This window comes from Neoarius graeffei, chromosome 4, assembly GCF_027579695.1.
Source record: "Neoarius graeffei isolate fNeoGra1 chromosome 4, fNeoGra1.pri, whole genome shotgun sequence".
Taxonomy (NCBI): Eukaryota; Metazoa; Chordata; class Actinopteri; order Siluriformes; family Ariidae; genus Neoarius; species Neoarius graeffei.
In genome coordinates, this window is record NC_083572.1 from 71,596,318 (window position 1) to 71,613,732 (window position 17,415).

The following is a 17,415-nucleotide window of genomic DNA, read 5'->3' on the forward strand; positions in this document are numbered from 1 at the left end:
ACAAGGAGTGGACTGAGGCTGGTGTCAGTGCATCAAGAGCCACCACACACAGATGTCTTCAGGAAAGGGGCTACAACTGTTGCATACCTAATATCAAGTCACTCCTGAACCACAGACAACGTCAGAAGCCTCTTACCTGGGCTAAGGAGAGAAAGAACTGGATGGTTGTTCAGTGGTCCAAAGTCCTCTTTTCAGATGAAAGTAAATTTTGCATGTCATTTGGAAATCAAGGTTCTAGAGTCTGGAGGAAGAGAGGATAGGCACAGAATCCAGGGTGTTTAAAGTCCAGTGTGAAGTTTCCACAGTCTGTGATGATTTGGGGTGCCATGTCAGGGTGGCACAGTGGTGTAGTGGTTAGCACGGTCACCTCACAGCAAGAAGGTTCTGGGTTTGAGCCCAGCGGCTGACAGGCCTTTCTGTGTGGAGTTTGCATGTTTTCCCTGTGTCTGCGTGGGTTTCCTCCAGGTGCTCCGGTTTCCTCTACAGTTCAAAGATGTGGTTAGGTTAACATGGGGCGACCTTGGGCTGAAGTGCCCTTGAGCAAGGCACCTAACCCCCAACTGCTCTCCGGGCACTGTTAGCATGACTGCCCACTGATCTGGGTATGTGTGTGTGCATGCATGTGTGTTCTCACTACTTCAGATGGGTTAAATGCAGAGAGGAATTTCACAAGTGTATGTGTGATGAATAAAGTTGTTGTTCTTTGTCATCTGCTGGTGTTGGTTCACTATGTTTTATCAAGTCCAAAGTCAATGCAGCCATCTACCAGGAGATTTTAGAGCACTTCATGCTTCCATCTGTTGACAAGCTTTATGGAGATGCCAATTTCCTTTTCCAGCAGGACTTAGCACCTGCCCACAGTGCCAAAACTACCACCAAATGATTTTCTGACCATGATATTACTGTGCTAGATTGGCCAGCCAACTCGCCTGAAGTGAACCCCAGAGAAAATCTATGGGGTATTGTCAAGAGGATGATGAGAAACACCCGAACCAAAAATATAGATGAGCTAAAGGCTGCCATCAAAGCCCCAGGCTTCAATAACACCTCAGTAGTGCCACAGACTGATCATTTCCATGCCACATTGATTCAGTAATTCATGGTAAAGGAGCCCCAACAAAGTATTGAGTGTATAAATGAACATTTCAGAAATTGGACAATTCTCTATTGTAGACCCTTTTTTGATTGATCTTAGGAAATATTGTAATAATTTGGGATACTGGACAGGGCTTGACATCAACCAAAAACTGTTCAGTACAACCAAACTGTCTGACTGTCTGGTACAACCAAATGTTTGGTCCAGACCAGTCAAATCTGCATCTGCCTGTCCGACTGGACAAATTGAATATTTGTTGAAAATCATCATTTTTATAGTAATTATTCAAGAATTACATCAACAAACTGACTCTTATTCAATAGTTAAATCAATAAAACTAGTTCAACTACCTTGATCCGGCCATGTTATTGTTTACGAAATTCTGTGGAAGCCGAGTACAGCAGGTACGTGTGTAAAAAATAACCATGTCGTAATATCTAATTATAGGATTATTAGACCTTGAATTCATTGAAACTAGAGAAAAGGCAATCAAATACCTCAATAATCTGTGGTGAATCTTCATTTCATTGACATTTATTGTATTTTTCTTTTGTATAGTGCACATTAACGATCACAAATGTCATAAAATATTTCACAGGAATTTTACGACGGTGCCGAACTCACTTACAGTTTTTCACTCACAGCGTGATTCTGTCACCCTTATGTCCAATTTGTTTTCTTTCAGTTTCATTTCTTAATATTAATTTATCCTTCAAGTTTTACTGGATTAATCAAGATTTAACTTTATTTCCTCCAGAAGCTTTGAATTTGAGTCTAACTCTTAAAAGTGCAGATCAGGTAATAGGTTTTAACAACACATGCAGCATAATGGGGCACTAGATAGTGTTTGTATATTGTTACAGTTAAAATTTGTGTTTTACTGAAAAATTATAAATTAAAAGTGTCATGATTATCATAACTATACCTGCTTTTTGATAAGCTTTGTTAACCACTTTCCTTTCATTAAACTAGCAAATACATAGTAACAAAGATTATGGTCAGGGCAAGTGAAAAATTTTGCCACTTGTCCGACTGGACAAGTCGATTAAAAAGTTAAATGTCCAGCCCTGCTGGATTTCTGATTTTCATGTGCTATAAGCCATAACCATCAAAATTTTAAAAAAGGCTTGAAATATTTAACTTTGTGTAATGAGTATAGAATATATGAAAAGTTTACCTTTTCGAATTAAATTAGGAAAAAAGTTAATTTTTTCACAATATTCTAATTCTGTGAGACTAATACATAAACATGTGCACACACTGAGTTTCTATATATAATAGACTGCTTACCAATATTCTAGTTTTTTTTTTAGATGCACCTGTATTCATGGAACCATAATTGGAACGCCTATAACCATAATTCATTTTAATAATCTCATCTCATCTCATTATCTCTAGCCGCTTTATCCTGTTCTACAGGGTCGCAGGCAAGCTGGAGCCTATTCCAGCTGACTATGGGCGAAAGGCGGGGTACACCCTGGACAAGTCGCCAGGTCATCACAGGGCTGACACATAGACGCAGACAACCATTCACACTCACATTCACACCTACACCTACGGTCAATTTGGAGTCACCAGTTAACCTAACCTGCATGTCTTTGGACTGTGGGGGAAACCGGAGCACCCAGAGGAAACCCACGTGGACACGGGGAGAACATGCAAACTCCACACAGAAAGGCCCTCTTCGGCCACGGGGCTCGAACCCGGACCTTCTTGCTGTGAAGCGACAGCGCTAACCACTACACCACCGTGCCGCCCTCATTTTAATAATAATAATAATAATAATAATAATGAAGAAGAAGAGGAATCAGGCAATTAATCAAGATAATATGCAAATGTTCACATTTTGCATATGTTTAAGATAAATAAACCAATGTTGTGCTAAGTTCAGTACTGACTGGCTAAATGGCAGATCAAGAGTTTGGCAACAGGAAACTTTGCCTAGATTTTATAAAACACTTAGGCTATTCTTTACAATTTAAAACATTTTTACAACCCCTTTGACTTAATGATATGCACATAACATGAGATTACCCCACTTACTAAGCTACAACTTCTCTCATTTCATAGTTACAACACCCAGAATTATCAAACATTTGCACATACAGTGCCTTGAAAAAGTATTCATACCCCTTTAACTTTTTCACATTTTTCCACCTTACAACCACGAACTTAAAAGTTTTTTATTGAGATTTTATGTGATAGACCAACACAGAGTAGCACATAATTGTGAAGTGAAACGAAAATGATAAAATGGTCTTCAAAATTTTAAACAAATAAAAATCTGAAAAATGTGATGTGCATTAGTATTCAGCCCCCCTACGTCAATACTTTGTAGAGCCACCTTTTGCTGCAATTACAGCCACAAGTCTTTTGTGGTATGTCTCGACCAGCTTTGCACATCTAGACACTGAAATTTTTGCCCATTCTTCTTTGCAAAATAGCTCAAGCTCAGCCAGATTGGATGGAGAGCGGCTGTGAACAGCAATTTTCAAGTCTTGCCAGAGATGCTCAATGGGATTTACCGGTAGGTCTGGACTTTGACTGGGCCATTCTAACACATGAATATTCTTTGATCTAAACCATTCCATTGTAGCTCTGGCTGTATGTTTAGGGTCATTGTCTTGCTGGAAGGTGAATTGTTTACTACTTTAACCAGTGCGGTCTCTGTGCTATGATGAGGTCTAAATCCTGACTGATTGGGACAAAGTACAAATTGTAAATAAAAATGGACTGCAATGATGTGGAAGTTTCAAAATTCCATATTTTATTCAGAATAGAACATAGATGTAATATCAAATGTTTAAACTGAGAAAATGTATCATTTAAAGAGAAAAATTAGATGATTTTAAATTTCATGACAACAACACATCTCAAAAAAGTTGGGACAAGGCCATGTTTACCACTGTGAGACATCCCCTTTTCTCTTTACAACAGTCTGTAAACGTCTAGGGACTGAGGAGACAAGTTGCTCAAGTTTAGGGACAGGAATGTTAACCCATTCTTGTCTAATGTAGGATTCTAGTTGCTCAACTGTCTTAGGTCTTTTTTGTCGTATCTTCCGTTTTATGATGCGCCAAATGTTTTCTATGGGTGAAAGATCTGGACTGCAGCCAGGCCAGTTCAATACCCGGACCCTTCTTCTATGCAGCCATGATGCTGTAATTGATGCAGTATGTGGTTTGGCATTGTCATATTGGAAAATGCAAGGTCTTCCCTGAAAGAGACGTCATCTGGATGGGAGCATATGTTGCTCTAGAATCTGGATATACCTTTCAGCATTGATGGTGTCTTTCCAGATGTGTAAGCTGCCCATGCCACACGCACTAATGCAACCCCATACCATCAGAGATGCAGGCTTCTGAACTGAGCGCTGATAACAACTTGGGTTGTCCTTCTCCTCTTTAGTCCGAATGACACGGCGTCCCTGATTTCCATAAAGAACTTCAAATTTTGATTAGTCTGACCACAGAACAGTTTTCCACTTTGCCACAGTCCATTTTAAATTAGCTTTGGCCCAGAGAAGACATCTGCGCTTCTGGATCATGTTTAGATATGGCTTCTTCTTTGAACTATAGAGTTTTAGCTGGCAACGGTGGATGGCATGGTGAAATGTGTTCACAGATAATGTTCTCTGGAAATATTCCTGAGCCCATTTTGTGATTTCCAATACAGAAGCATGTCTGTATGTGATGCAGTGCTGTCTCACTTTCGACATTTGATATGTTGTCTATGTTCTATTGTGAATACAATATCAGTTTTTGAGATTTGTAAATTATTGCATTCCGTTTTTATTTACAATTTGTACTTTGTCCCAACTTTTTTGGAATCGGGATTGTAAATAAAATTTAAATTAAAAAAAAAAAAAAACTAGGAAGAGTAGTGAGGTAAAGAGGAAAGTTTTCAGGTTAGTTTTGAAGGAAGAGAGAGCGGAATAGTCACAAAGTGATTGTGGTAGTGAATTCCAGAGTTTAGGAACAGCAACACTGAATGATCTGCCACCCACAGATGCCAGTTTAAAACGTGGGACAGTCAAAAGTCCAGAGACAGAAGATCTGAGGGAGCGGGAAGGACAGTACAAATGAATTAGCTCACAGAGATAGGAAGGGGCGAAACCATGAAGAGCTTTATAAGTTAGTAGCAGGATTTTGTATTTAATCCAACAGATAACTGGCAGGGGCGGCACGGTGGTGTAGTGGTTAGCGCTGTCGCCTCACAGCAAGAAGGTCCTGGGTTCGAGCCCCGGGGCTGGCGAGGGCCTTTCTGTGCGGAGTTTGCATGTTCTCCCCGTGTCCGCGTGGGTTTCCTCCGGGTACTCCGGTTTCCCCCACAGTCCAAAGACATGCAGGTTAGGTTAACTGGTGACTCTAAATTGACCGTAGGTGTGAATGTGAGTGTGAATGGTTGTCTGTGTCTATGTGTCAGCCCTGTGATGACCTGGCGACTTGTCCAGGGTGTACCCCGCCTTTCGCCCGTAGTCAGCTGGGATAGGCTCCAGCTTGCCTGCGACCCTGTAGAAGGATAAAGCGGCTAGAGATAATGAGATGAGATGAGATAACTGGCAGCCAATGCAGTTACTGTAGAACAAGAGTAATGTGAGCAATGCACTTGGTGAGTGTGAGAATTCTAGCTGCTGAGTTTTGAATGTACTGCAGGGGGCTCACTTCCGTTTCCAGTTGAGAGTACGTAGTGCGTGAGTTTGCTGCCTCTTCTCTCTGGTGTTTTCTAACTGTGCTTCTGATTTCTGGCAACGTGTTGCAATTTTGTTTTGTTTCTCTTTTGGTTAATTTCGGACTCTTCTTGCTAGGTTTTTGCAACTCCTGTAGCTAACCCACCTATGAGCCCCCTCTCTTCTTTCCACCCGCTTGACTTCAGCAGTGGTGAGTGAGTTTGCACCACTTACTACGCTGTTGCCTTGTTTCATGTGCTGGTTAGTCAAATTGCTTCCCTGCACTGTATTCTGGATGTGATACCGTTGGTGTTTTGCCTAAGGTTTATGAGCGGTGTTAGGCTAAGGTGGCTTTGCAGTGTGGTGATCCTGATATACTCAATGACTTGGTTTCAGTAAACCAGTATGTTTATCACTGGACTGCGTCTATTCATCTGTTCATCCAACTATAATCAAATTTACCAAAATGCTTATCAAGGGAGAGATTCTCACCGGAGAAGCCTCATGCCTGCTGTGGCTCCCAGGTAAAGGGGTGTTGTCCTTTGCTGACTTGCAGGGACTGTTGCCATTGCAAGATCTAAGCAACCTCTTAAGCTCTGTCCAGCATCAGCAGGATTTGTAACATAACTGGATATACCATCACCTAAAAACAAAGAGTTGTTCTTATCCATTACTTTTAGTGCATTAGTGTGACCACAGAGTCGGAAAATGCAGCACCTTGTTGTTCAAACTCATGTTCTTTGTTTCGTTTTTGTGGTCCTGTACTTTCTTGGATTTTTGCCTTGTTCAATACCATGATCAGTGCTTCAGGTTCTGAACATTTTTGACAGTGTATTTATTGCAAATAGACCTGTTTCACCTGCACTTGCATCCTGTGTTGTCTCGCCTACCAGACCTGACATGACTGAATACCTTGCCTAAAAACTATGGCTGTAGCAGGAAAACTGAAACATCAGTATGCCAACATCACCCTTCCAACGTGCTTCCAACAGTGCTGGTGGATGGATGTTCCTACCCCCTATGATGGCATAGAGTTTCCCCTGAATGGATTCTTTCTCAAGTGTAAGTTTTTTTTTTTTCATGAAATCCTATTGGAACCTAAGCCACCAAAGTATGCCTGGATCCAGTACATGATTCAAGGCTTATGGGATCAACATATCAGTGGGCCAACTACTACTCTACCATTGAACACCCATGTCTAAGAAACTTCACAGTCTTCAGGAACCTGTTAAAGTGGTGGATCCAGGCTTTCAAGAAGAAGGAAGCCCCTGATTTTTTTTTTTTTTTTTGGGGGGGGGCTCCACTCCACAGCCTCCTCCAGTGGCCAACAGAATGGCCAACAGGGAGGCTTTTGCTCCAGAGCTCCCTCAAGAGGCTTACAAGGCAACGTCCACTCCAGAGCCCCCTCCAATGGCCAACAGGACAGCCGACAGGGAGGCTTTTGCTCCTGTGCACCCTCCAGAAGCTGACAGAGCAGCCTGCATCCCTGAACTCTCTGCTCCAGAGGTCCCTCCAGTTGCTGACAGAATGGCCAACAGGGATGCTTTTGCTCCTGTGCTCCCTGTAAAGGCTGAATGGGCAACCTTTAATCCTGTGTTCACACCTCCATCTGGCGTCGAAGATGACTAGGTCACTCCACCTCCAGACTTCGGGGAGGATGAGATCTTCACTGACCTCAGGGCTTCAGGGAAGACATCGTTGCTCCACCTCCAGGCTTCAATGAGGACGTTCTCGCTCTGCTTCAGGGAGAAAACCATCACTCTGCCAGCTAAAGCATGTTGGAACAACATATCCATGCCTGAGTGCTTGCCTGAATCCCCATCTATACCCAAGCCCATGGCAAAGCCCATGCCTGAGCATGAATCCTTGCCTATGCCCATGCTTAAATCCGTGACAAAGTCTATGCTCATGCCTGAGCCCAGGTCCATGTCTGAATCCATTCCTGAATCTCTACCCATGCCTGAGCCTGTGCCCATACCAAAGTCTAGGCCAAAGATCTACAGTGGTGCTTGAACATTTGTGAACCCTTTAGAATTTTCTATATTTCTGCATAAATATGATCTAAAACAACATCAGATTTTCACACAAGTCCTAAAAGTAGATAAAGAGAACCCAGTTAAACAAATGAGACAAAAATATTATACTTGGTCATTTATTTATTGAGGAAAATGATCCAATATTACATATCTGTGAGTGGCAAAAGTATGTGAACCTCTAGGATTAGCAGTTAATTTGAAGGTGAAATTAGAGTCAGGTGTTTTCAATCAATGGGATGACAATCAGGTGTGAGTGGGCACTCTGTTTTATTTAAAGAACAGGGATCTATCAAAGTCTGATCTTCACAACACATGTTTGTGGAAGTGTATCATGGCATGAACAAAGGAGACTTCTGAGGACCTCAGTAAAAGCATTGTTGATGTTCATCAGGCTGGAAAAGGTTACAAAACCATCTCTAAAGAGTTTGGACTCCACCAATCCACAGTCAGACAGACTGTGCACAAATGGAGGAAATTCAAGACCATTGTTACCCTCGCCAGGAGTGGTCGACCAACAAAGATCACTCCAAGAGCAAGGCATGTAATAGTCGGCGAGGTCACAAAGGACCCCAGGGTAACTTCTAAGCAACTGAAGGCCTCTCTCACATTGGCTAATGTTAATGTTCATGAGTCCACCATCAGGAGAACACTGAACAACAATGGTGTGCATGACAGGGTTGCAAGGAGAAAGCCACTGCTCTCCAAAAAGAACATTTCTGCTCGTCTGTAGTTTGCTAAAGATCACGTGGACAAGCCAGAAGGCTACTGGAAAAATGTTTTGTGGATGGATGAGACCAAAATAAAACTTTTTGGTTTAAATGAGAAGCGTTCTGTTTGGAGAAAGGAAAACACTGCATTCCAGCAAAAGAACCTTATCCCATCTGTGAAACATGGTGGTGATAGTATCATGGTTTGGGCCAGTTTTGCTGCATCTGGGCCAGGACGGCTTGCCATCATTGATGGAATAATGAATTCTGAATTATACCAGCGAATTCTAAAGGAAAATGTCAGGACATCTGTCCATGAACTGAATCTCAAGAGAAGGTGGGTCATGCAGCAAGACAACGACCCTAAGCACACAAGTCGTTCTACCAAAGAATGATTAAAGAAGAGCAAAGTTAATGTTTTGGAATGGCCAAGTCAAAGTCCTGACCTTAATCCAATTGAAATGTTGTGGAAGGACCTGAAGCGAGCAGTTCGTGTGAGGAAACCCACCAACATCCCAGAGTTGAAGCTGTTCTGTATGGCGGAATGGGCTAAAATTCCTCCAGGCCGGTGTGCAGGACTGATCAACAGTTACCAGAAACATTTAGTTGCAGTTATTGCTGCATAAGGGGGTCACACCAGATACTGAAAGCAAAGGTTCACATACTTTTGCCACTCACAGATATGTAATATTGGATCATTTTCCTCAATAAATAAATGACCAAGTATAATATTTTTGTCTCATTTGTTTAACTGGGTTCTCTTTATCTACTTGTAGGACTTGTGTGAAAATCTGTTGTTTTAGGTCATATTTATGCAGAAATATAGAAAAATTCTAAAGGGTTCACAAACTTTCAAGCACCACTGTATGGGGCAGTGTCCAGCACCATGCCCTTGTCCAGAGGCCCTGAGCCACCATTTTGGAGCTTTGTTTAATGCTCCTGGAGTTGCGCCTTCCGGGGTGGGGGTGTCTTTCATGAACTCTTCCTCGCTCTAAATGCTGAGCTGCACACCTCACACAACCTGGAAGCTACTTCCATGTTTGCAACACTGAACTGTATGGCCCACCTTCAGTTTCCAGGATGGACCACAGATCCAATTACATGCAGTTGTTTCACTTTCTGGCTCATGACAGACTCTGTCTTCAAGGAATCCTCACACACTCTTACTTTGTGAGATATTGTATGTTTTCAGCTTTCCAGATTGTTGTTCATGTTGTTTGATTTGTTTTTTGGGTATTGCACCTTCTTGTATTTTTGCCCTGTTCTCGATGTTTGCAGTCATTAAGAAGGCTCAGCAGCGGCTACACTTCCTGAGAGTCCTCAGGAAGCACAACCTGAACTCCAACCTGCTGCTGACCTTCTACCGCTCATCCATCGAGAGCCTGCTGACGTACTGTATCACAGCATGGTACGGCAGCTGCACTGCTGCAGACAGGGAGAGGCTCCAGAAAGTAGTAAAGGCAGCACAGAAGATCATTGGCTGCTCTCTCCCCTCCCTGATGGACATTTACACCTCCCGCTGCCTTAGCAGAGCTAAGAACATTATCAAGGACAGCTCCCACCCTGGCTTTGATCTGTTTGACCTGTTGCCCTCAGGGAGGCGCTACAGGTGCATCAGGACAAAAACAAATGGATTCAAAAACAGCTTCTTTCCAAAAGCCATAACCACCCTGAACTCGAATATGCTCTGACTTTATAGTCTAACCCCCCTGTGCAATACTTTATAATGTGACTCTCTTCGTGCAATAATTTATAATGTGCAATACTTTATGATATGACTCTCTCTGTGCAATACTTTATAATGTGCAATACCTCACTCCATAATGTGAAACACAACACATATGCCTCAGGACTGTGCACCTTACACCCTCACCTTTTTTTTTTCTTCTTTTCTACACGCTGTTTGCACTGTTATTAGAGTTGCTTTTAATCTCATTGTACATGGGTATAGTGACAATAAAGGCATTCTATTCTAATGATGTGAACTCTGCCTAAATACCATGATCTATGCTTCAAGTTCTGGATGTGTTTGAGGATGTATATATTGTAAATAAACCTTTTCACCTGCACTTGCATCCTGTCTTGCCTCGCCTACCTGTCCTTACATGACATTTAGACAAAAATAATGGGTGCCTTTTTGCTAATAGTAACCAATTTCTACCTTCCACATCACAGGTCAGAGTCTGTGAAACAACTCCCGTGTTGTTTTCTTTGTTTCCTGGCCACTGATACAGGAAAAGGGCTGTGTGTGAGGAACCTGCATCAAATACCATCCCATACTGAGGAAATCAGACAAAAGCAATTAAGTCACTTACATTTCCAAATACTTAAAAACTTTCATTACAATTAAAACTTACATATAATGGCAATACTAAAATGGATATCTTGAACTATATGACTTCTGGTAATACAAACAAAACAAGGTTTAACCTGTGTTGATAACGGCAGTTCTGCTCTTTGACGATTAACAATGGTGAGGATTAGTGCGATGATGGTCATGCATGTTATAGCTATCACTGCAATACCTAGCAGCACAGGTTTTAACTGTAGCCTCATATCTCTGTACAAACACACACACAAGCATCATGTCAAAGCTGGGGTAAATTCAAGAAGAAACACAGAACAATAAATGACATACATGATAGAAATGATGAAACTCCATGGCTTTTAAAGTATTCTGTCAGAACATCTGTCTATATAGGATGTTTTTGTTCTTTTAAATATTTGATTATTAGTTGTAACATACAAAAAAAAAACTTGGACTCCACAGTGAGTCAACTATGAGTTAACTATTAATCCTGAGTAAAAGAGAACTATGCTAGTAAAATAGTGATAGGAATGTTGCATGGCACGTCAGTGACAGACCACAGAGAAAATAATTATTTGCTTACCTTGTGTAAACCTGTAGGCTTCCTTGAGTGATACAAGACACCTTAACATTAAGCAAACTTGGTACAATAGGCAAGACAGCACAACATACTGTTCATACCTTCACTTCACAAACATCTTCTGGCAACTGAACTGGCTTCCTCTTTCCCATACTGCTTCCAACTAATCATAAACATGGACACATACACACACCCTACTGGCTGCATCAGAATAGGGGCATTATCTCCTATGTAACATTTACTTCACACTTGAATTATTAGATTATTAAAGCAGCATAGTTATATTCTGAGATCTGGGGGGATTTTTAACATGGAAAATATAAAATAATTTTAATATCTTACCAACGTGTCGTTGAGTCATCCTGTAATTATTAGATTATTAAAGCAGGTACACTCAACATGTCTCAATGGGTTTGAGAATATATATATTTGCAATAATGATTCAGAATTCAAAATATCTCACTCTTTCATAGATGTATTCACAGCCCAGAGAAATTGCGTAGTTCTTGTACTGAACAGGGTGGGTTTCCCAAAAGCCTCTTAACACTTTAACTAGAAGAGAGTGTTTATTGTGCTACTTGCTCTACCATTTAACAATGAGCTTTGTGCTGCAATGCTTTCAAGAAACTCAGGCCAGAGCTGTTCAGTACAACTGAACAGGGGTGGGTTTCCCAAAAACTTAACACTAAGAGCATCTTAACTAGGAGAGAGTGTTCATTGTGCTGCTCGCTCTACCGTTTAACGATGATCTTTGTGCTACAATGCTTCTGGGAAACTTAGGCCAGTCTGTTCTTATTTCTATAGTGATAGCATTGACTGAAAGCTCATGTCTTTCCCAATCAGCTTACCTCAGGATCCCTTCTACTTGTGTACCTTCGCACAAAGAAAACTAATGCCATGCTCAATTATGAATTACCACTGGGGGGGGAAATAGTGCAAAGCATATTATACAATAGATTGAATTTCTCATATAAATACACTCCAGGGCTTTTCAAAGTGTGGGGCGCGCCTCCCCTTGGGGACGCCAGAGTTTTTCAGGGGGGGCGCAACGTCAGGAAAAATAAACCAGAATAAGTTACTATTGCGGACATTTAGCGGACTTCAGCTAGCCTTTGCCAGAGACAAAATGGATCGATTTTTAGTAGCTAAAGCTACAGTGAGTGAGGAGACAGAGTCCGGGCCAAGCAAAAAAAGAAGGAAGTATGACCACGATTATTTAAAGTTTGGATTTTCATGGACTGGACCTGAAGATGCTCCACTGCCACAGTGTGTTGTCTGCCAAGAGGTGCTAGCTGGGGGCGTCGTGGCTCAGGTGGCTAAGGCGCCATACCATAAATCCGGGGACCCGGGTTCGATTCCGACCCCGTCATTTCCCGGTCCCTCCCCGTCTCTCTCTCTCCCACTCATTTCCTGTCCTGTCTTTACACTGTCCTATCCAGCTTCTCAGAGAACACACAGCAACACATCCTTGAAAGCCTCCAATCTTTGAAGTAATCCAAGAACACACAAATAGAAATACAACTCTTAGAAAGGTTTGCTGAATTCATTATAATAAATAATCTTATGTAAAACAAATATTACATTCCCAGACCTTTACACACAATGATTAAGTAACAGCTACTCCAGGTAACTGGACCCGTGTTCAGGCACGAGTTTAACCAGCTCTCCAAACCTTAATTCTGTGCTAATTGAAGGCGAGTTGATCTTGAACAGGGGCAACCCAAGTGGTTAATCTAAAGATACTTTAGAGCACCTTGGAAGTTGTTAAAGACTTAAATATGTTATGAAAAGATTTCAAAAGACAAATCATTTCAGATTACACTCTGAGAAAGGATTTGTTAAAACTGACAAATTGTGTAAAGTTCTTACACAATCAGTGGGTGAGAGTTTTCAGACAATGCTTGTTGTGTTAATTTTGACACATTAACACAGGGAATGATTTTAACACAGCAAATGTGTCAGGAAGGTGAACATGAAGATGTGTAAACGTGTAATATTAAAAACACATTCTGTGCTGTCCTTGGCTACACACACAAAAAGGGGTTATTTGACAATTAGTTAATGATGTAGCGGTCTCAAAAGTAGCCGGTCACCGGCGGCAAATCGCCGTCTGTGGCTTGTTATGCCGCCGGCTATTGTCAGTCGAGTCACAAAATTTAATATTAAATATTTCTGACGGCAAAAAAAAAGTTGTGAACGTAAATTACATCCACTATGTCATGTATGTCCGTTGCCGCGTCAACTTTGTTTACATCCTCGACATGAGTGCAGCCATTACTGCCCCTTGTGCCATATGTAAGCCGTACTCTGATTGGCTTAGAGTGTTCCATGGACTGTGAATGGTTCATACCATCATGTGACTCACAAATGGCGACGAAGAGAGTTGCAAGCGGCTCCATGCTGGATGCGTGGCTAAAAAGGTCTAGAGGGAAAGGTAAGTACGTTTTGAACGCAAATTTATTCTGTCATTGTGTTGACATAGAAAAATAAATACGTCTTAGTCCACCGTTTCTCAGCCTTGCTTAGGACATTATAATCGCAGATCGTAAAGTTGACTCTGCGTTTGACAGCTGCTCGAAAAAACAAACTGCATGCGGAACAACGCTAATCAAGCTTAAGCTAGACGACCCGCCTCAAATACCCGTCCCGGGTAAATGTTATCCCAATTTTAGATGACCTATTCCAAACCATCCCGCCCCATGAAAAATTCGTACTTGCATCTATCTATCTATCTATCTATCTATCTATCTATCTATCTATCTATTCATCTGTATTCAAGATTTCACCATATTCAATAGTATTAGAGAATCTGGAGAAACTTGTCACCTTAGCTTAGTCAAAGTGCACATTGTGGAAATTGCGATATTAGAAGAGTCAATTTCTCACTTTGACAACGCAACGGCGTGTCGTTTATTGAAACACTCAAAGAAGAAAAAAAAAACAAAGATGGCACTCCCCATCAGATAAACAAACCGAGTTGCCATCTTTAAAGGGGCCGCGTCGCTAATACTCTAACCAGGTAACACATTAAACATGTCGTGCGGAACGCAGATCAGAGGAAAAAGGTATGGTGTATGGTGAATTATGTCCATAATAGATGTCTTCTACAACATCAGACTTAAAATTATTATATCATCCATATGTGGATTTCAATCGGACTACTTTTTGTGTTTGTTTGCAATTATTTCTGAAATTTGATGAAATGACTGAGGTATGGTTTCATATTTCAAGTTTCCAAATGGTATTGATTACCCTTTATTTTCACTGTTAAAAGTTACCAGAGGCCACCTTTCTCAGTGCATTTCATAAAATTTTCCGTGCCCAAAGGGGGGCGCACCCCCCTTGAACCCCCCCGCTTTGCGTGCATTATGTCTGCCGCTGGCAGACATTTTACCATTTTGCACCCTGCTGTAAATTATTTGTACCCTGCTATTCTCCTAAACTTTGAAGCCCCTGATGATGCACTTTTTGACTTCACATTTATCAAAAGTAAACAGTAAGATGCACAGAATAACCCTCAATAAGATTCACAGAAGTCAAACTGCAGAACATAAAAATTCATAGAATTTAATATAATTTCAGCAGTAATAAATGAAGTGTCCAACACAGGACAAAACATTTCTTTTTCCAATTTCATAAAGCAACAGGACACACAACCACGTCTACATTTCACTTATTTCAGAACTTTGTATCTTGGATTGTTGCAGATCTGATCATCCAAGGCCCCAGGAATCACTGGCTGAGGATCATCTTCAGATTGGTCCATTTACTGCATAATAAAATTAGTGTTAACATTTAGACATAATGCAGCAGTCACCTTTTTTTAACAATATTTTGACACAATAACTGATATCATAGCTCATTTCATCCCCGCCCAATACTAATAAAGAAATAAAATCAGATCTCCCCACCATGTTTGTGCCACGTTGACATTAGAAGTTAGCAAATTTGCCTAAAAGTCTAAAGTTAATATAGAGTAAATTACATGGTCTAACAGTTCTGTTCGAAACTAAACTAGCATTAAAAAATAACAGCAGAGGAAGATTTCGGTTTTGCATGTAAATGTATATTAATAAGAAACTATTTCAAGTACAACTTGCCTCAAGAATGTTGCTCTAGCAGTCACTGGTGTGAATCCTCTCCCGGTCAAAATGGCGGTTTTGATGTTATAAAGCTCCCATGAGGCTTATCACGCACTCCGACCAAAGTCCCTGGAAGTTAGCAGGATACACACACACACTCATACCAACCAAAAACAATGAACTACTACTATAACTACAACACAAATCAGCCTTTACCCGCTTCAAGAGCACAAAACAAGTAGCAAACTGAAGATAGAGAGAGCTAGCATTAATGTAACACTACTTCAGTAACCCCATTAGTTTAAACTCTCCCACTGAAATCCCTCACCTAAGTCACTATCATTCCACCAGGGGGATGTAATCAGGGTTTTCAGTCTTATCCGCTAAGTGCCGGTGTGTTATACTGGGAGTAGCAAGTGAGTAAGTAAGTACTGGTTAGCTTACTGAATCATGATGAAGTCAAACATGGTCCAGTGTTGGATGAATTTGTTGATTGGTGTAAAGTCTCTAACCTGCACCTCAGCATATCCAAGACGAAAGAAATGGTTTTTGATTTCAGGCAAAAATCCTTGCCAGCTCCCCCCTCACTTATTGGAGGAGAGGAGATTGAAGTGGTGACAGAATATAAATATCTTGGCCTTATTATAGATAACAAATTATCGTGGGATAGATTTGTAGATGCGATTTTTAAAAAGGGCCAGCAACGTTTATATTTCCTCAGGAAGATTAAATTGTTTAATGTAGATAACACAATTATGACTTTGTTTTATAAGTCTTTTATTGAAAGTATTCTTTGTTATGGCATTGTATGCTGGTATGAACATTCTAAGGTGACACATAAAAGTAAGCTGGGAAAAATTGTTAAAACAAGTGGGAAAATAATTGGGTGTCAGCAGACTAATCTTTATCATGTCTACAGGCCCGGCGCCATGGGGGGGGCGAAAGGGGGCGTCGCCCCCTCGTGGCTACAGCCCCGCCCCCTCAACGGAGACTCCGATCACTTAATTGTTTTCTTATGAAAATATAATGTATTATAGACGTATTAATAATTTGCATTTTCAAATACGAAATATTAAGTGGTTGCGCATTGCACAAATACATTTCACATAAATCACTACTAAAACTGGCACGGTAGAACAAATCTGATTGGTTGTTATGATTCTTACGTTGCAATCGTAGAATTCAACTGTATTAAGGTAGGATTATTTCAAAAAGCCTGAATTTAATATTAACCCTGTTTTAGACATATGTATCAATCCTAACTACTGGGGACTAGTTATTGTGGGTGTATGTGTGAAATGCTGACACAGCCGCGCACACACAGACCTGTGATAAGGACAAGGGGCGGGGTCGTGCGGGCGGGCAGGGGTTTTACATGTACACTTACAAGTGCACTGTCTCTGCAATATCCTGCAATATGCAGTCAGTTTACGGGAGTAGTCTTTCCCCTTCCGAATTAAACGAATTCAATCACAATATTGTGAATCCATTTTCTTTCTTTGTAGGCTAAGTTTATCTCCGTTTATATTGGTGTATGTGTTCATATATGGTCCGCTTTGTGCGCAAATAGCGTAAGAATATGTGTCGTTGACGTCACCGCCCATGCAGCAGGGGTGAAAATTCATCACTTCAGAGTGTTTAGTCCCCTACACGCCCAAACTGGGATCGCGGATCAAGTGGTTAGCGTTGACTCGGTGCGAGTCAAGATTACTGGTGCAGCCACGGGGTCTTGATTTTTTTTTTTTAATTATGATTTTGGCCGCTGAGCCAAGTACCTTAGACTTGCATTGACATTTTGTTTTCATGCCGCGGAGCTATTTGCATGTATTTTAAATTTAAAGGACTTGCCTGTAGGTTTGTGTGTTGTTTTATGTTTGGCATCTTTCCGGTTGTAACGCGTGTCTGTGAGAAAATCGGAGGGGAGGGGTAACAGGTGG

General features: G+C 41.2%; 1 protein-coding gene across 1 annotated transcript in view; it reads right to left on the reverse strand.

Moving 5' to 3' along the window:
• entpd8 (ectonucleoside triphosphate diphosphohydrolase 8) overlaps positions 1-11,064 on the reverse strand; it is a 20,040-nt gene extending 8,976 nt beyond the window's left edge. The window contains exons 1-3 of the mRNA XM_060918452.1: positions 10,939-11,064; positions 10,670-10,787; positions 6,258-6,408 (exon numbers count right to left, since the gene is read on the reverse strand). Coding sequence (XP_060774435.1) covers positions 6,258-6,408; positions 10,670-10,787; positions 10,939-11,064 — 395 coding nt within the window. The remainder of the gene's footprint in view (positions 1-6,257; positions 6,409-10,669; positions 10,788-10,938) is intronic.
• Between the last annotated feature and the right edge of the window lie 6,351 nt (positions 11,065-17,415).